The sequence below is a fragment of the Capsicum annuum genome, chromosome 2 (assembly GCF_002878395.1).
Source record: "Capsicum annuum cultivar UCD-10X-F1 chromosome 2, UCD10Xv1.1, whole genome shotgun sequence".
Taxonomy (NCBI): Eukaryota; Viridiplantae; Streptophyta; class Magnoliopsida; order Solanales; family Solanaceae; genus Capsicum; species Capsicum annuum.
In genome coordinates this window covers 139821631-139841198 of record NC_061112.1, presented here as the reverse complement: position 1 = coordinate 139841198, position 19568 = coordinate 139821631, and the positions used below count along the sequence as shown (strand labels likewise).

At 35.7% G+C, this 19568-nt stretch overlaps 3 protein-coding genes across 8 annotated transcripts; 2 read left to right on the top strand and 1 right to left on the bottom strand.

Annotated features, from left to right (window-relative positions):
* Positions 1 to 7988: 7988 nt before the first annotated feature.
* LOC107860006 (abscisic acid and environmental stress-inducible protein TAS14) lies at positions 7989 to 9674 on the top strand. The gene is made up of 2 exons (XM_016705201.2): positions 7989 to 8946; positions 9125 to 9674. Exons 1-2 carry the CDS (start codon positions 8647 to 8649, stop codon positions 9335 to 9337), a joined length of 513 nt encoding a protein of 170 aa, XP_016560687.2. The 5' UTR covers positions 7989 to 8646; the 3' UTR covers positions 9338 to 9674.
* Positions 9675 to 14224: 4550 nt separating this feature from the next.
* Positions 14225 to 15200, top strand: LOC107860009 (late embryogenesis abundant protein). The gene is made up of 2 exons (XM_016705203.2): positions 14225 to 14626; positions 14733 to 15200. The coding sequence occupies exons 1-2, from the start codon at positions 14321 to 14323 to the stop codon at positions 14943 to 14945; spliced, it is 519 nt and encodes a 172-aa protein (XP_016560689.2). The 5' UTR covers positions 14225 to 14320; the 3' UTR covers positions 14946 to 15200.
* Positions 15201 to 15348: 148 nt separating this feature from the next.
* LOC107860010 (pentatricopeptide repeat-containing protein At5g44230) lies at positions 15349 to 19454 on the bottom strand. 6 transcript variants are annotated; one of them, XM_047407204.1, is made up of 4 exons: positions 16689 to 19454; positions 16399 to 16575; positions 16198 to 16282; positions 15349 to 16048 (listed from the first exon to the last, which is right to left on the bottom strand). In XM_047407204.1, the coding sequence occupies exon 1, from the start codon at positions 18860 to 18862 to the stop codon at positions 16913 to 16915; it is 1950 nt and encodes a 649-aa protein (XP_047263160.1). In that variant the 5' UTR covers positions 18863 to 19454; the 3' UTR covers positions 15349 to 16048; positions 16198 to 16282; positions 16399 to 16575; positions 16689 to 16912. The 6 variants fall into 6 exon arrangements, with proteins under 6 accessions (XP_047263160.1, XP_047263165.1, XP_047263163.1 ...); XM_047407209.1 differs by having other exon boundaries at positions 16399 to 16522; XM_047407207.1 differs by having other exon boundaries at positions 16399 to 16435.
* Between the last annotated feature and the right edge of the window lie 114 nt (positions 19455 to 19568).

Genomic DNA, 19568 nt, shown 5'->3' with positions numbered 1-19568 from the left:
TATAATATATAAAAACTTCATTAATCTAATTCCATTGAGAGAAAATATTATAGTAAGAGTTTAAGGGGTAATGAAAGCACACATCTGACTTTATTTGTAGAATAAAAAAAGTATTTTGACTATGGGATTACATAACTTAACATGGTATTGCACCCAAAATAAAAAATAAAAAAAAATTAACATGGTAGCTCCACATCTAAACACTTCAAATATATTCATTAAATATTTTATAAGAAATTAATTTAAACATTGTTTTTTATTTAAAATAAATGGCTATTGGAACCATCCATTCAAGAAGGTTTTGTGTACTTTTAGCAGATGTGTTTTAAGAAATATCAAAGGTATTATGAATACATGTTTTAATTCACACCTTCAAAACATAATTATAATTAGATTTTCCTAAGTATTTGTTTTTCTTCTTCTCCCTCAAATATTGACACCGTGTTCTTGGGTAGGCTCAAGATTTATGTTGCACTCTAATTTCTTTTATTTTTGTAATCTTGTGAGAATTATCAATTATATAATATACTCAATGATCATATTGTAGAATATTAGATGATTTCTTTGAGTTTATGAAAATCGTGGTGAACAAAGTTGTTTAGTCTTAATTTTCTTCTATCGCAACACTTTACTTGAACCATGTTTCCTTCCGCTTGAGATAACATAATTACATAAGGAAGTTTAGCTGTAAAGTTCTATACTGAAAAGGCGATCTTCATAATTAAGTTTACTATCGATCGAGAAAGAAAATATTTTTTTCTATAATTACTTTTTTTAAAAAAAATAAAGTAGTGATAAGGGAAAGGGAATTGCTACGAAAAATTAAACGCTCATCAATAAGGTGAAAGATTAGGTAACAAATAAACTAAGCTAGAATGATTTTCTTGTTATAATTAGGTGATTTAAAGCATTTGATTATATTCAAGGTAAGACTCTTCCGTGTTGAATATTCAAGAAATCATTAACCGTTCATTACCTTCCCAGCTTAATTAGTAGCTCACCAACAATTTTTATTTGATTGTTGTGCACATGTAAGAAATCACGAGTACCTTCTTTAATTTTATTTTAAACTTTAAACAAAACAAATTACACTTAAAACAAATTAGGATAGTCACTTTTTGCGGAATAATACTGACAAATGAAGCAAAGCATATGCTAGTCCACTAGAATTTTGTCAAGAGTATAATTAAGCAATCGACATGACAGGTTTTTTTCTATTTCTTTATTCTTAATCTCATTGTTGCACACCCCTCAAAGTATAATTAGTCATTCCTAATCAAAATTAACTAAAGATCCATGTCTCTCGATGACGTGATCTAGTCTTTTTTCATAATGAAGTAAAGAGCACCGATTTCAAAATTCAGGCCAATTAAGGGCCTCACATTTAATTAATTAGATTATTAGTTTTTGTAAGAGAAGTGGCAGGTAACGTGTACAGCCTGTTGCTGGAGACTAATGGCCAGAAGTCATAAGATCCAGTTAATCCGTACTTAAGTGATTGTTATACTTTGATTTGGTCTAATTAGGTGTTGCCCTTTTTATACTTTTTAAAAACTATATGTATAATGCATGTGATTTGCAAAACAAGCATATCATGGAGCATAATCTGCATAAATATTAGGGTAAACTACTTTATTAGGCCTTATACCTTTAAAATCTGATTGCATGTCAGGTTAGTTAGGCCATGATATTTACTAGTCGAATTAACACTATTAAACCATGTGGACAACCATAACCAGAAGATATCACATGCTTTTACTAATGTCTCAAGAGCCCATTTGAGTTAGCTGATTAAAAGTATCTGATAAGCATTATGTTGATAATAAAAGAAGAGCGTCATTCGATTCAAATATTTGGACCGAAATAAATATTTTCAGTAGCAAATAAGAACATGGGCCAACTTAGAATAGAAGGTTATTTTATTTTAGCTTAGAAGAGAAGCTTCTTCTTTAATATTTAGTAGTTTTAGTTTCATTGTTTAGCATAGAAGGAAAAATTCTTTCTTTAGTTTAGCTTGTATAAATAAAGGTCATTGACAAGGAATATAAATCAAAATTTCCCAAACTTTGTTCCAACTTTTTCTACATGGTATCAAAGCAATAATTTTCAGATCAAATTCAACACCAACTTTCTCCTTTCTCGATCTCAAACATGGCGAAGCAAACAGCTACTGCTTCAGTGACTACTACTGCTAGCACTCTCACCATGGATCCAAATCATCCTAATCATCTTCATGCTTCTGGTAACCCTGGTATGACACTAGTAAATACACCCTTTGATGGTAAGGGATATCCAGGGTGGAAGAGGTCGGTCCTAATTGCTCTGTCGGCAAAGAACAAATTGGGATTCATCACGGGTTCCCACTCATGCCCAGCATCGGATGCAATAGATTTTCAAGCATGGAACAGGTGCAATGACGTGGTCACATTCTGGATCTTGAATTCACTATCTAAGGACATAGCTGACAGTGTAATTTATTCCAAAATTGTACAAGAACTTTGGACCAGCCTTGAGCACAAGTTTGGTCAGTCCAATGGTGCTAAGCTTTATCATCTGCAAAAGGAGCTCAATAACTTAAATCAAGGAACAAATAACATAGCAGGATACTTCACTAAACTCAAAAAATTATGGGATGAACTAGATTCTCTTAATTCTAATATTCAGTGTAGTTGTGTGTGTATGTGTGAAGGTAAGCTTAAACTAAAGAAATCCTTAGAGGATGAGAGGTTGATACGGTTTCTCATGGGTCTTAATGATACCTATTCTCAAGATAGAAGCAACATTCTCATGATCAACCTATTACCTAACATCAATCTTGTTTACTCTTTGATTCTACAAGATGAGAACCAAAGGGAATCTTATTTCAACCCTGTGAATTCTGCAGATTCATCAGCCTTCATGACAGGAAATATTAACACTCAGAAAGTAGGGAAACAAACACAAAAATTCATACTATCAGCTCCCCTAAGATCTGGAAATTTTTATCCTAGGTCTGTACCTCCTCAGGTCCAACAGCAGAGGTTCACCAAACAGCTTTCAAAATATCAAAAAAAGGGGAAAATACAACCCAAATGTCTCTTGTGATTATTGTGGAAAGCAAGGACATCTGAAAGTAGATTGTTATATACTAATAGATTTTCCTGAGAATTTTCAGTTCACAAATAATAAGGGTTCTCAAAATCAGATAAAGGGGAATAATGTTATGATGGAAGATGCAGTGCAAAAATAAGCTATTGAATCTGAGATGCCTTTCAGCAAAGAACAATATTCTCAGTTTGTTCAGATGTTCAAACAGATGAAAATGGAGGAAGGTTCAAATTCAAGGATTGACATCAATGTTAATTCTATAGCTGGTACAATTTCTAAGCATCTTGGCTCATGTTTTTCTGTCCTAAACTCTAGCACCTGGATCATAGATTCAGGTGCATCAGAACACATGTGTTTCAATTCATCTTCCTTTGCTTTCATAACTTGTCTTTAATTTTCTTTTACTATCAATCTTCCTAATTATCAAACCATTTCAGTTACTCACATAGGTACAGTAGCCATATTTTTTGATTTAATTCTAGAAAATGTGTTATATTTTCCTAGTTTCAAGTATAATCTTATGTTTATTCACAAATTGTGTAAATAGTTTTCTTGCACCTTGTATTTCACTCTGACAAACTGTGTGATGTAAGGCCCTTCCATGAAAAGGCCTTAAGTTTTTGGTGAAGCACAAGAAGGTTTTTATCTACTCAAACCTAATGCCAAGAAGTCATTCTCTAGTTTCAAAAAGACTACTTGTAGGAAGATTATTGCTAATCCTAGTAGTTCTTCAGTTTCAGTTTCAGTTTCTAATAAAGATGGTACTGTTTCCTTTCCCATTTGTACTAATGCAGCTTCTAATGTAAGACTTTGGCATATTAGATTGGGCATTTGCCTTTTTCATCAATGAAGAATGTCAGTTTCATTTCTTTTCCATCTAATTCTGAGTGTTTTTGTGATATTTGTCCCAAAACTAGACAATCTAGACCTTCTTTCCACAATAGTTAAATTTCAACAACTTTTATATTTGAACTTATTCATATTGATACTTGGGGACCCTACAAGGTAGATACTTACAATGGATATAGATACTTCCTTACTATAGTGGATGATTATAGTAGAGGGACTTGGACTTATCTGTTGAGAACCAAAAGTGATGCCTTTTCTGTATTGCAATGTTTTTTTAATATGGTAAAGAGACAATTTAATGTTAAGGTGGAGAAAATAAGGTTAGATAATGCCCTGGAGTTGGGAAAGAGCTTGATTGAAACTAATTATTTCAACTCTCAAAGGATTGTACATCAAACATCCTGTGTGGCTACCCCTTAACAAAATGGAGTTGTTGAGAGGAAGCACAGGCACTTGCTTGAAACAGCAAGGGCTCTTTTATTTCAATCTCAGGTTCCCATAAGATATTGGGGAGAGTGTATTCTCACTGCTACTTTTCTTATTAACAGGATGCCTTCAAGAGTCCTTCATGGAAAAATTCCCTATCATAGATTGTTTGGTAAGACACCTGATTATAGTTTATTAAAGTGTTTTGGATGTTTGTGCTATGCTAGCACTTTGTCACATGGGAGAGGGAAGTTTGAATCCAGAGCACAAGATTATGTCTTTCTTGGTTATCCCATTAATCAAAAGGGTTTTAAACTCTTAGAGTTGAATACACAGAAAATAATTGTCACTAGAGATGTCCAGTTCTATGAGAACCTTTTTCCCTTTATAAAGAATCTCATATCACATCCACCTATCTTTTCTGTACCAGACCATGAAACTATTTCTTTCACTAATGACACACTCCTTTTCAACACAAATTTCACAAACCATACTTTTCCACTTTCAGATACACTACCAACTTCAGATTCTTTACATTCACAATCAACCCTACCTTCTCCACCAGAAAGTCTACCTACAACCAGTACACCACTTCTTAGGATATCATACAGAACTAATAAAGGTGTACTTTCAGTTCATTTACAAGATTATTTCTGTAATAATATCTTTTTTAGCCCAGTCACTGAGTTTTATTTTGCATCATCTGTTGCACCTAATTCTATTTTTTTTGCTGGACTCTCTTTATCAAATCAACTCATTCTTGAATTAGTATCTAAAATCAAAGAACCAACTAGTTATCACCAGGCATCTACTAATCCATATTGGTGCAGTGCAATGGATGATGAACTAGCAACAGTCCAACCACACTTAGAATGTGGTTCCACTTCCACCTGGAAGGAAGACTTTACCTTGCAAATGGGTTTACAAGGTAAAGAATCATGCAGATGGATCACTTGAGAGGCTAAAAGTTAGGCTGGTCATAAAGGGGGACATCCAAAAAGAAGGGGTAAATTTCAATGAAACCTTCTCCCCCTTAGTCAAAATGACTACAATCAGATACATTTTATCTGTGGCTGCTAAAAAGCATTGGGACATTTCTCAATTTGATGTTAAAAATGCTTTCTTGCAAGGAGATTTGCAAGAAGAAGTATATATGAAGTTTTCACCTGGTTTGTCTTATCCTGATCCTAATTTGGTGCGCAAACTCAACAAATCGCTTTATAGTTTGAGACAAGCTTCTAGGCAATAGTATGCCAAACTTGCAGGTGCTCTTAATTTCAAAGGTTACAGTGCTTCTCTCAACGACTATTTCCTATTTTTTAAAAAGAGTGGTTCTTTGATATCTATTGTGGCGTTCTACGCCGATGATATCCTCATTACAGGTAGTGACACCAAAGAGATTGAGTGTCTAAAGCAGTTTCTTCATTCTGAATTCAATATCAAAGACCTAAGACTTCTACATTACTTTCTAGGAATGGAAATTTTAAAGGAAGACCATGGAATTATCATCAGTAAAATATACCTTTGATTTGCTTCAAGAGTTTGACATTTCTCATCTACATCCTGTATCATCTCTGATGGATCCTTCTTGTGAACTTTCTGAATCATCAGGAACACCCATGTCAGATCCTTCTGTTTACAGGCATTTGATTGGCAAGTTAAATTATTTAACTCATACCAGGCCGGATCTATGCTATGCAGTATTAACATTAAGTCAATATATGCGAACTCCTTGCGATATACATTTCACATCAGCTTTAAGGGTTCTGCGTTACCTGAAAGGATATTCTTGTCAAGGAATATTTTTATCCGCGTCTCCATCTTTCTCCCTCAATGCATTTTGCGATGCGGATTGGGCGTCTTGCCCAGATTCTCGTCTATCGATCAGTGGGTTTTTCATCTCCATGGAAGGTTCTCCCATTTCTTGAAAATCTAAGAAGCAATCATCTGTGTCTCTTTCATTAGCTGAAGCGGAATATCGATCGATGAGACGATTAGTTGCAGAGCTCACTTGGTTAACTCGCTTACTATCTGATGTATCAGTTCCAATGGCTTTGTCGATACCCGTTCGTTTTGACAGTCAAGCAGCGATTCATATCGCTAGAAATTCCGTATTCTACGAACGCACAAAACTTGTGGAGCTAGATTGTCATTTCGTTCGGCAACAATTTCTTTTCGGGCTCATTTCTCTTCACTATCTCCCTTCAAAGGATCAACTTGCCGACATATTCACAAAGTCCTTTTTTGGACCATCGCACCACCATCTTCTTGCCAAGATGGGACTCACTTCGATCCCCTCCATCTTGAGGGGGAGTGTTGAGAATAAAGGAAGAGCGTCATTCGATCCAAACAAGAAAGCTTCATTTGTTAGACAAAATAAACATTTGGGCCAAAATAAACATTTTCAGTAGCAAACAAGAACATGGGTCAACTTAGAATAGAAGGTTAATAGAAGGTTACTTTATTTTAGCTTAGAAGAGAAGCTTCTTTTTTTATACATCAAGTAAATTTTTCAAACTTTGTTCCAACTTTTTCTACACATTAAGTGCTTGAAATCATTTTTAGATGTTAAATTTGATTTGTAAGTAAGCAAGGTGTTATTGCTTAATTAAACTGATAAAAAAGACACACTCCTCAAGACCCAAAAAAAAAAAGCGATGGGAGAAGGGAAAACGTAATCTCTGAATAACATAAAAAAGGAAAAAAAAAAAGGCAATCACCATATTGCAAAGTGTTTGGTATATTGATTTATCTGGATAGTTCACTTTTTAAGTTTTGAAATTTTCTGTATGTTGATAATTCTTCTTCTATCTCAAGAGTAGTAGCACTCTTGTAATCAATATTTCGGTATTTGATTTTGAATAATCAAAACTTAGAAACGATCCTATCATCTCGATTTTTCTTCGAGCACGCCTTCACCGCACAATGCGAAAACGCCCAAATTATAGAAAGTAGACCAAGTTAAATGAATTGGATGCACATACATTATGTTACACCATTTTTATTTCCCCCATATAGAGGGATATATGTTGGGCTTGATGCAAATATAATGGGAAAAGAAAAGGAAGTAACGCTATACTTATTGCAAATATATGGAGTCCAATAGTCCATCAAGCACCAGAAGAGGGCCTGAGTCTGATTTGAGAAAACATTACTAGTATTACTTGTGGGTATCAGGGGATAACAGCCAATATTAGGGTTTCTGTGCTCTTAAAAGCCCATTGAGCATTTGAGCTGGAGACCCAATTCTCTTGATCGTATTGTTGGATTGACATTCCAATAAGAATATTATCGAGCCCAATGGCTCAAATAAGGATTTGAGAATATTTCACAAATTGTCGATTTAATTTGTGAAGAGTTTAAGTTAATGCACAAATAATATATAAGAAATTCACTAAATTCTATAATGCTGAATTATATAGATTTGTAACTAGAAGGAAATAATAAATTGTTATATATCACAAGTTAAAAATTTTATATAGTGATAGTTTTAATTCTATTAAGTTATCATTAGATAAAATTTTCTGAAAACTCACGTTTCTTATCTGCTAACCATAGTTTAATCCAGCAAACCGTCCAAACTGTACATTCTTATCGTAAAGGGCCCAAAGGAAAGTGAAGCTTATCCTTATTTTCAGTTATTACAAAAAAATCACTAGAAAGAACTATGAGTCATAGCTGCTGCCTCTCTTACTATGCCACGTTTACGGCTATAAAGTTGCACGTCGTTGCTACGTACAAAATGAATCTTCCTTGGATATTGCAGTCCTTGTAATGCAGCAAAGTGTCGATTTACTTTACTTTCTTCTTTTTTTCCGGTTAAATAAAAACCATCCACCATGTATCTTTATGAATTATGACCAGTCAAAACACTTGGCTTCCACTCTATGCTCTTAGATGTCACTCGAGTGTCTTTTTTCCACTTCCGTAAGTTCCACTGTTCTTTATTTCAGCTAAATATCTTCTTATCCAATCTTTAATTCATGTTTCCAGCCGACACTTTCACACTTGTCTCCAATTTTCTGCTGCCACGCTTTACCATTCTTACCCGAAAATCCTCAATTCCATTTGTCACTTACCACCTGTTATGCCCCGAGTTAGCCTTTTCTTACTTCTCCTTTGCCTATATAAATCCCTACTCCATGCAGCTCTTTACCATCACAAAACCAAACTTAATTACTTCTTGTGATTGCAATAGCAAAATACAAGTGAAAAACAGTGGTTCCTTTTTTTTTTGTCCCTGTTTGTAAGTGTTTTTGAGTGTTGATCAGAGAGAGAAAGGAGATGGCACAATACGGTGACCAAGACCAAATGCGCCAGACTGATGAATATGGAAACCGCGTCCAAGAAACTGGGGGCATGGGAACTGGAGGCTATGGAACTCACCAAGGTACTGGTATGGGGGGCATGGGTGCCACTGGTGGTATGGGAGACACTGGTGGAATGGGGGCCATGGGTGGAGGTACTGGCACTGGAATGGGTATGGGCACTGGTGGAACTCACGGCACTGGTACGGGCATGGGTATGGGTACTGGTCACCATGAGGGACAACAGCAGCTTCGTCGATCCGACAGCTCTAGCTCTGTAAGTTTACTCTTATTCCTTCTATTTCTTGTACGCTTAAATATGTCGTGCCATATGTTCACAATATCATTATTTATGGAACATATAAGACACGTCATATAAATGAATTGAGGATATTTATTTTTTCTTTTCTCCAGTATTTGATATTAATATATGCGTGTTTGTGTTAAATTTTCAGTCGGAGGATGATGGACAAGGTGGGAGGAGAAAGAAGGGCATAAAGGAGAAGATAATGGAGAAGATGCCAGGAGGACATGGCCAACAGGAAGGCACTGAATATGGTCAACATGGGCAAACAACTACTACTACTACTTATGGTACTACTGAAGAAGCTGGAGAGAAGAAGGGAATGATGGACAAAATCAAGGACAAGATCCCTGGGATGCATTGAACAATATGTTGATCATCCTTTGTTTTCATTTTCAGCTTATGAATAAGTGTCTAAAAATTAGTGCCTGATTTTATTTCATGCACTGATTAGTAGTAAGTGTGATGTGAGTTATTTCCAATGTTGTGTGTTTAAGGGCAGTGTGCTCACGCCATGGTGTATATCGGCGGCCATGCCCGGTCCTTTTCTGTAATTCTCAAGGAAAGTGCGTCTACTGTGGTGTATAAGGGATTTTGCTTCCATGCCTGGAAAGCAGTGATGCCCATGTCCATCATGTTAATGTGTTGTGGTCCCATCTTTAATGATGTTTTGGAAATAATGTTAAGTTTAAATTGTGCTATATATCTTTTTTAAGTTTCATGCTCTAGTAGAGTTAGAAATATTGCTGCTCTTTTTCAATTTATCTGATTTTTCTATTTGTTTTTTGATATGCAACCTTTTTATAATTTAGAAGTAGCTTAAATATTTGGAGAGACAAGATGGGCTAAATGGATCTCTTGTAATATGCTGCCTGCTATTTCATAGAATATTTGTGGATAAGGCAATTATTGTACGTTTTTTCTTTTTTAATCGTTTCTTGTTTTTGTAATGATTTTCTTTCCTTTTAGACAAGGCAACGTGGTGTTCAACAAAGAACGGAAGTTCGATTATCCATATTAATCACTACTAGAGATGGTTCTTATGACTACTTAAATTAGGATTCGGCACCGCTCTATTTCTACCGTCTTTATTTTCTTCAAGTTTCTAGTTAAATGAGACACATGACATGGTTAAAATTTCTTGATTTAAAATTAAGATTCTAATTGTGATATGAATAATAAATATTTTACTTTATTTGCTTTTAAAATTTTAGTAATTCAACAATTATTGTAGTTATAGATTATAGAATTATTTAATCACAAGTGTACTTTTTTATAAAAAAAAAAAAAAAAACTATTTCTACATTGTGTTATATTTTCATACTGTTTATTTTTCAACTTCTTTTAAGTTATTTTTTTGATTTCATTTTAACCCCTAGATATTTTTTCTTTAAAATTAGCTGAGTATAAATAGTCATACTTAAATATTTTTGATAACCAAGTTTCTTTAATTATGCTAATTGATTATTTTTATTATAATATCGATAATGCTCATATTATTAATAATAATTTACTACTTAGAGATTTATATTTATGAGAATTTTTTTAATTGTCATATCATGATTTTGACTTTCTCAATTTTTCTTATAGTTTTGTTTTTTTGGACGAAGAGGAAAGATTATAAGAGTTAAGAAATTTGGAAAAGGGAGAAATAATAAAGTTCTTTAAATGATAAGTGTGTATCTATTAATTTTTTTAACCATAGGATGTTTTTTTATCATGGAGTAGTTTCTTTTCTAGTTAAATCATGGTTAGAAAAGAAAAAAGAGAGAATTTTTCAAATATATATTTATGAATAAAATAATTTTATAGTTATAATTGTAGAATTACTAAAAATTTTAAAAGTAAATATATAAAATATTTATTACTTAAATCTTAATTATTCATCTTAAATCATGTCATGTGTCTATCCAAATTGAAACTTGGGGAAAATGGGGAATAGCTCAATCCTTAAATTAGTAGCTTATGCTGCTATATAATATTATGATGCAAATATTTTTTAAGTACTGTAGTGATGTGTTTTTCCCCAATTATTTCTCCCGTCTTATTTATTTGGACCTTGGGCTACAAATCCTTATTATTTAACATGGGCCGATAAGGTCCGTTTTATGCCCATTACCTGACCCGAGTCTTACTCTCCCAATCTATAATTCATACGTTCCATATATACATCAAACGGTGAAGAATTTTAACTCCTACTCCTTTAAAGGATGGAACTTTAGGAAGACAGATACTTTGGTAATAATGTGCGAGCTAGTCTTTTAATTCTGTAATTGAAAAATAGTCATTATTATAAAGTTTCATATTTCACATGTGAAATTCCAATTAGGTCCCATCAACTGGAGAAGCGAGAAGGCAATATTTGGGTTACATATCATCATGGTAATGTTCTAATTTGGATCATGTCGAACCAATTTTTTGAAAACAAAAAAACAAAAGGGTTAATGTTCAAATGACTAGGAACACATTTTGATCATTACTTGAAAGAATTGTCCAAATTATAAGGGAAAATTAAGGATCAAAACACTGGTCAGACATCTGGGCCATTTATATATGGCCCATGATATCCCTAATTAACTCAAAACCGAACCACCATTTGTATATCATGGGTCGGAGAAGGAAGAGATAAGAGGGCCCTATGGAGAATGTGGTCAGAAATCCATAATAGAGTCTGACTACAACGACCGAATTGATTATCTTCATGCATAAGGATACTAGATTATCTAGTAGAAAAGATTGAAAAATCATCACTCCCTTATTTCTTTTTTCATGGGACCCAAAATTTCAAGAGTACTAACAGGCCCAATCCAGCAACCCTAACACAAAAGTGCAACTCTGAGAAGAATGTTTATCTCATTATGGCCCTGTAAATTCAAGTGAGAAAAATAAGCCAAACGGGACTTCCAAGTTTCCAATTAAAAAAAGGGATAAGTGGCCCAAGAAGTTGTTCAATAACTGCGCGAAGTTGTTCGATAACTGCACCTAGTTGTCTAACAACTACCAAAGTTGTTCTACAACTGGGACAAGTTGTTGGAACGGAAAAACTTAAAAAAAAAAACTCAAAAACTTTTGTCCCTCCCACCCAATTTAAAAAACTTGGAGGACTTTCACTTAATTGAACAACTTGTTTGTCCTTTTTAATTGAAAGTGCCAATTCAAGTCTCACATTCCTAACATTTTAGCCCAATGAGTTATTCTCACCTGCAAGAACATTTCCTCTCCCAGAATGAAACTATTGGAGTGTTTTTATATGTATTAAAATTGAAAATGTCATTTCTTATGTTTCTAATGAACTTGATAAATATGCATATTTCCCTATTAGTTAGCTACCTGATACATGCTTTATTGGTTTCATATTGCCTTCTTCAAAATTTGGGTTCTTTCAAGATGGACATGATGCCATAAATTTTTACTTCTTTGCACCAAAAGATTTTAATTTGCATGTATGAGCTTTATAAAGATACCAATGACATTACAACAAAAACAGCTTTTAGCGGTAATAATATGCACTTTAATAAAGAGTATTAAAGTTACCGACATTAGTTAATTGTCATTGGATGTAATATCACTATAAACTTTATAAGGAGCATTTACAAAAAGTGATAAAATATAATTGTCACAAGTAAATACCTAAAAATATGTATTTAGCGATAATTAAATTATGTCGTTAATTAATTACCGCTGAAGATCATTTTTTGCTTAGGTGTTACTCACACTAATGGAAGCTTCGATGAACTTTATTTGCTAGGACAGGCCTTACAATCGATTGCAAATGAATGGTCTGGTGTGATTCACTGGTACACATATAAGACATGATTTGCTTCATGATCATGTATTGACGATTCAGTTTGTTGGGAATAGAGGCGAACTCAGAATTTGAGCTTGATGGGTGCACCTTTATATTTAAATATAATAATTGATAGTGCCAAAACTCGATATATAGTTCTTTGAAAATTTAATATTATTAAATATCATTAATTTAGTTTAATATGACAAAAGAGTGTTATTCATCGTACTTGAATTCAATGCACTTTTTTATTTTCAACAATAATTGAGAGTTTTTAAAAAATAGAAAATCTGAGATATTTATTTGCTAAATGGTTGCTAAGAGAAAACGTGGGATTTAAACCTATTTCAAACTTTAAATTGCTAATTTTTAAATAGAAAATAAATCAATGATTAAAAAATAAAAATAAAATAAACATTGTATAGTATACGATAGGGGGAATTTACCTTTTGAAATTGGAGAAGAGCTTTATATTTTTGGAATAAAATTTAAAATACATAAATAATGTGTGTGTCAATGTTGTCGGAGGGAGAGAGCAACAATAGCAAATTGTACTTGGAAAAAGGAGCAATAAGACAATTGTAGTTGGGTGGGTTTCGAACCCAAGTCCTCCACCCAAAAAAAACATTCTATGCTACAAGTTCAACCACTACACCATTACAATCAGTTGTCTTTGAAGGTGCACAATATATATTTAGTTAAATTCACTGGTATATGTACACATATACAACCTATATATACAGAATTTTTCTCAAGGCTAGCGGGTGCACGTGCACCCCTACTTAGGTCCACCTCTGATTGGGAAGTACATAAATGTCGAAGCTTTGCAACCAGAAAAACTGTGGAAAAGCGATACAAAATGGATAAAGAAAACTCTATATCTCTAATGTGAAACGAGTCATATATATATCGGAAGAAGAATGTGAAGATCGATCACTTTTGTGAAGATATTTGAAACATGTCTTCATGTCTATCTTGTGTTTTCACATATTCCTAAAAGTTATACGAAATGTTATTGCTCCTAACTTGGCTAAGGTTACCATTTCTTTGTTGCACAAATTTTCTTGGAAAAGAACATTTTCCAATCTAAATAGTGAATGATTCTTTGGACATATATCACGTACTTGATGAATTAATATATAAATGAAGGTTTCAATTGAAAAGAAGAGGAAGATCGATCCCCCATATATGTATTAACTTTGGAAGTATCTGCAGTGTCTTTAGCTTCCAGCCTACGTATTAGTCCACTGCGTCGAGGAGCAGAAATTGACCCAATCTTTATCTCAATTAAGCCGAGCGAGTAAAAAACCTGTCAGTCTGTGATGCTGCCACGTTCATGTCGACTCTTTCAATCACTAACACCTGTGATGCTCTGCTGCCATGCATGCACGCACCTACATTTCTTCTACAACCTCATCTTTGCTATGTTTTTCCAACACTATATATATCCCCTTTTCGCTCTCAAAATTTATAACATTTACACTCGAATTAATACTCTCAACAGATCGATAGGATAAATATAATTGTGTAGTACGGTCAGTTCTTAGTTCAGAAAGAATAATGTCGCACTACGAGAACCAATATAGTGCAGGACAGGTGCAGACGGACGAATACGGCAACCCCATCCGACATAGTACTGCAGGGCAGGTGCAGACAGACGAATATGGCAATCCCATACGCCAAACTGACGAATATGGAAACCCAGTCCATCGTACTGGAGGGACCATGGGAGACTATGGAACTATTGGTGCTTATGGAACTCAGGCTGCTGGCCACACTACTGGCGTACATGGTGGGGAGCAAAGGCAGCATGGCACTCTCGGTGGCATGCTTCACCGTTCTGGCAGCTCTAGCTCCAGCAGCTCTGTATGTAGCATCTTCGATACTAGTATTTCAACTTACATAAATTTGTCTTTTTATCTATGTGTATTTATTCGACTCTTAATGATGTTTAACGTGTGTGGCTTTGCAGGAGGATGATGGACACGGTGGTAGAAGGAAGAAGAAAGGGATAAAGGACAAGGTTAAGGAGAAATTGCCAGGAGGTCACAGGGATGACCAAGCCCATTCAACTGCAACTACTACGACTACTGGTTATGGCATGGAAGGCTCTCATGAGAAAAAAGGGTTTATGGAGAAGATTAAGGAGAAGCTTCCAGGCCATCATGGCACTGGCCACCACTAGAAATTGAAGCTGTGGCAAAAGAATAAATCGTTTTAAACATACATTTGTAAAATGTTGGTTAAGTACCGTATTAGTGGTCGTTTCTAGTTCGTCCTTGCTGTGTCTTGAAGCGGGCGTTTATAATGTGAATAATAAAGCCATGCTAGCTCCCTCCCGAGTGCTAGTGGAAGGATAATCACACAGGTAGCTAGCAAGTCTTTTTAAGTACGTTGTATCATGTACCTCGTTATGAATGTATTTAAGTTTATTGGCCAACATCTGCTTTCTTGCCTGAGAATCCGACTTAAATCAACGAGGATTGGATCATGTGGATGACGAACCGGGTTCACGACATAACATATCATTGGACAGTATTAGTTTGTCATCTCCCCCTGATGTAGGGTAAAACCAGATGAGGAACATGTGAGAGGGAACAACATTAAGTAGGTACTGTTATAATGATGCCTTTTGAAGATTAACATCACCTCCTTTTACCAAGGAACTTAAAGATTGCAAGAGTTAAAACTAGATACACAAATAAGTGTAAGTAATACCGAAAGGTTCAGCTGAATGCTCGGCCTTTCAAGTATGAAATTGCTTCAAATTCCAGCCAGCCAAAAGATGCCTGAAACTTGTTTTATAACGAGATCAAAATACCCCTGTTTCCTGCGTTGCCTGCTCAGAGCAGCCTTCCCTAGTGGACTAGGATATGCTCCGCCAACATAGTTGATTCATGCAGAGAATCCCAATTTCAAGATCCAATCTTCTCATGGTTGCTCATGTGTACACCCACATAAAATTCCAGTTTGAAGATCCAACCTACTCGGTGATGGTCGGAGCTAGCCAACCAAATGGCTGGAAAATTAAACATGAGTACCATGAAAGTTGATCGAATATTTCATCAGCTAGACAAACTGATATTGAAATAAAAACTTGCAGTCCGAGAGTTAAATGGAGTCTGATCTTCTGAACCCCCGTGGAGGTACGAACTTCGGAATTGCCTTTTCCAGTCTTTTGATGCAACAAGCACGTAACTCAGCGCAGACTCGGAAATTCTATCTAAAGAAATAAGAAATCGATCTTCCCGCTGAACTTTGGCCATCAAGTTGTAGTAAGCAAAATGCCTGCAATATGCCAAATCTACCAAAGTTGTGATTCTCCAATAACCCAAAGATGCTCATGCTGATTTGTTGGCAATATAACTTAATTTAAACCAGATATATCAAGAAAAAAGAAGCGATTGAGTTTTAAATGGTTTGAGCTTAGAAGTAACCTGCTATGTGCTGTCTATCGATCGGTGAGAACAATCAATTTATTTTCACTACATACTATAGGACCTCGATTCCCCCCACTTAAACCTACATCTCCGAGATATGAAATGAAATACATCAAATTCTCATTCGAGGTCAAGAGGGTAAAATTCTGCAAAACATCCAGCAAACTAGAACTACATTGCCAATTCTACTAATATTACCTGAACGAAGTCACTTAGCCAGTTGAGCTCCATAAAACTGTATACATGGCAGATAAGAACAGTCAGGCATTTGAGAGCGCGCAAACCAAATATTGTAGTGAGATCGGTCCTAGAGGGCATATTGCTGTAAGGATGATGCAGTGAGTGTATTTGAATCAGGTTTCAAAGTTGGCAAAGCTGTATTGATTAAAAAATGAGATTCTATCAAGAGAGTTGTAACTATGTACCAGGTGAACACAAATATAGTGTCATTGAATGTTTAAAATTGTATATATATGCAGTATAATTACCTGTCATATAACTTGGCATCTGGGATCATACACAAATCTGGAGCTCAGATTTTCCGGTGAATGAGTTAGTCATATGCTTCAGTTGAACAACAAGAATACCACTTCCTCATTTTAAAAAGCAATTCAAACCATCTTGAATAACCGTGGCTTGTGACGAAGTTATGGCCATTTCCAAAGAAAAGGATTCTTCAAACTCGCATAGACTGAAATGAAAGTTCTATAAATTACCAAAAGTTACCACAAGAACATACACCATTACGGAAATGGTGAAATCTCTTGTTATCCCTGACAATAATCTCCCTGCCAGTGATTTGAGATGCACCGCACATAAATGAGTGGCAATCTTCACAGATTCTTAGATTTTTCATGATCCTGATGGCAGACCCAGTATCAGTGATGAGCAGCCCATATGCCAAAGCCAGCTTCTCACTATGTGTGAGAAGTATTCGCCTTTTATGTTCCTCACTCAGATCATAAGGCACGGAACTTAAGTTTGGCTCGTAGCCACATGACTTAAGCCGACCAACAAGATCCTCAAGTGCTTCCTTAACCTCTTTCGAGTTTGGGTGGGTCATATCACCAGCATAGAACTCGTGAATCACCCCCTCTTTGCCTTCAATCCAGCTGCGTGAAGGGTCTTTCCTCAGCAGTTTTTGTTTTATTAATTTTCTTACCTCCAGAACATCTTCCCACCTTCCTGCTGAAGCGTATGTATTGCCAAGCAAGACATAGTTTCCAATGCTATCAGGTTCAAGCTCAAATAAACGGTGACCAGCAACTTCTGCAATTTCAGGATTACCATGAATCCGACAAGCTCCTAGCAGGGCGCCCCAGGCACCACTATTAGGCTCCATTGGCATAGCTTTGATAAGCTCAAGAGCTTCTTCTAGTTGCCCAGCCCTGCCAAGGAGATCAATCATGCAAGCATAGTGTTCTATTGATGGTTCAACGACATAATGTTTCTCCATTCTATCAAACAGGTCTCGACCCCGTTCCACCAAACCTGCATGAGTACAGGCCATAAGAACACCAATGAATGTCACCTTATTAGGCTTTACCTCAGTTTTCACCATTTCTTCGAACAAATCTAATGCAGCATTCGCACATCCATGCATTGCAAAACCAACAATCATCGAACTATACGAGAACACATTCTTTTCCCTCATCTTCTCAAAAACCTTGTATGCTTCCTCCACATTCCCACACTTGGAGTACATATCAATCAATGCAGACCCCACCATAACATGATTGGCAGGTCCAAAACCATATCCCTCAGCCACATCACGAGCCCAATTTGCATATTTAGCAGCCCCCAACTGTGCACAAGCTGAAATAACCGCAACCAATGTCAACTCATCAGTCTCCACACCTGCAGACTGCATCCTATGGAAGAACTCCAACGCCTCCCTTGGTTTACCATTCCGTGCACAACCTGACACCATAGCAGTCCAAGCAACCAAATCTTTCACAGGCAATCTCTCAAACAGCTCAACAGCTGCCGCCATGTCTCCAGCCTTCGAATACGCAACAATTAACGAAGTCCACGAAATCACATCCCTCTCATACATTTCATCAAACACCTTTCGACCACAATCCAAACAACCACACTTCACATACATATCAATCAAAGTATTATGAACAAACATATCTTTACAAAACCCACCAAGCTTTATCCCGTGACAATGAATCTGCCTACCTAAATTCAACTCGAGTTCATCACTACAACCCTTAAACAAAGCAGTCAACGTAAAAGAAACAGGCGATATATCCTCCCTTCTCATGGCATTATACAAATGGACCGCCTCTTCCAATGGTCCTTGAATTGAATAACCCCGAATTAAAGCGGTCCACAAAAAAGGGTTACCGTACTCCACTTGATGAAACACAAGACGGGGATATGGGTTCATTGGGACGTTGATTTTTGTAAGCATACGTAATAGCTTAGCGAGAACATAGCAGCATTGGTCAAGACCTTTGCGAATAACGTGAGCATGTACTTGTTTGATCTGAATTAGGCTGCTACAGTTATCAAGAAGCGAAACTAGATGGGACTCTAAGAGCTTTGTCTCTTGAAGTCGGGAAAATGGGATGAAGGGCTGCAAAGCTTCTTGGGATTCTAAGCTTATTGGACTAGGGTTCCGGGATGCGATCAGCTTCCGAGCTAGTGAAACCATTACATGCAAAGCTAAGGTCTACAGCTGATACAAAATGAAACCAGAAAGACTATGGACAGCGAGCTAACTTCTCTTATATACTACGAGTATCTAAGTTCCGATTCCAATTAAATTTGAAAGGAACTATATAATGAATCTGGAAGTTCTTGGAACAAAGTGATGTCAAGGACACTTTCGAATATCTCTGAATATAAAAGTCATATAAGCTTGAACAGATTGCATGTGTGCGAACTTGTTGGACAGTACTGTTTCCAGGCGTCTAACTTGTGACTATCTTGTCAATCAATTGAGGTGTATTCAAATTGACTAAAACATCATTGGGAGGAAAAAAAAAAAAATTTAAAAAGGGATAAGTTCTTTCTTGCACTTAGTATTTACATCAAAATAAATAATTTGATCCTAGTGTTAAAATTAAAATTACTATTCATATCACTACATAGTAAGTGACGAATATGACAAACCCACAAATATAATCCGGCTTGATTCAAAGAGCTCTCGGCAGAAAGCGGTGGATGGTTCATCGGTCAAAATTTTATTTTGGTATACAAGCCTTTCACCAAAACTTTGCAACATTCAAACCTAGGTTACTCAGTTCTTTAAGGAACTCGTGATGCGAAGGAGCACAATCTGATTATGAGATCTTCCTATGTCATTAATTGACATGCACCCAAAAAAGGCCTACACGTCCATAAAATCATACTATTTC

Coding starts and splice junctions, on each gene's coding strand:
- LOC107860006 (XM_016705201.2), top strand. CDS start 8,647: ATGGCACAATACGGTGACCAAGACCAAATGCGCCAGACTGATGAATAT. Junction 8,947..9,124: donor GATCCGACAGCTCTAGCTCT/GTAAGTTTACTC, acceptor TTAAATTTTCAG/TCGGAGGATGATGGACAAGG.
- LOC107860009 (XM_016705203.2), top strand. CDS start 14,321: ATGTCGCACTACGAGAACCAATATAGTGCAGGACAGGTGCAGACGGAC. Junction 14,627..14,732: donor GCTCTAGCTCCAGCAGCTCT/GTATGTAGCATC, acceptor GTGGCTTTGCAG/GAGGATGATGGACACGGTGG.
- LOC107860010 (XM_047407204.1), bottom strand. CDS start 18,862: ATGGTTTCACTAGCTCGGAAGCTGATCGCATCCCGGAACCCTAGTCCA.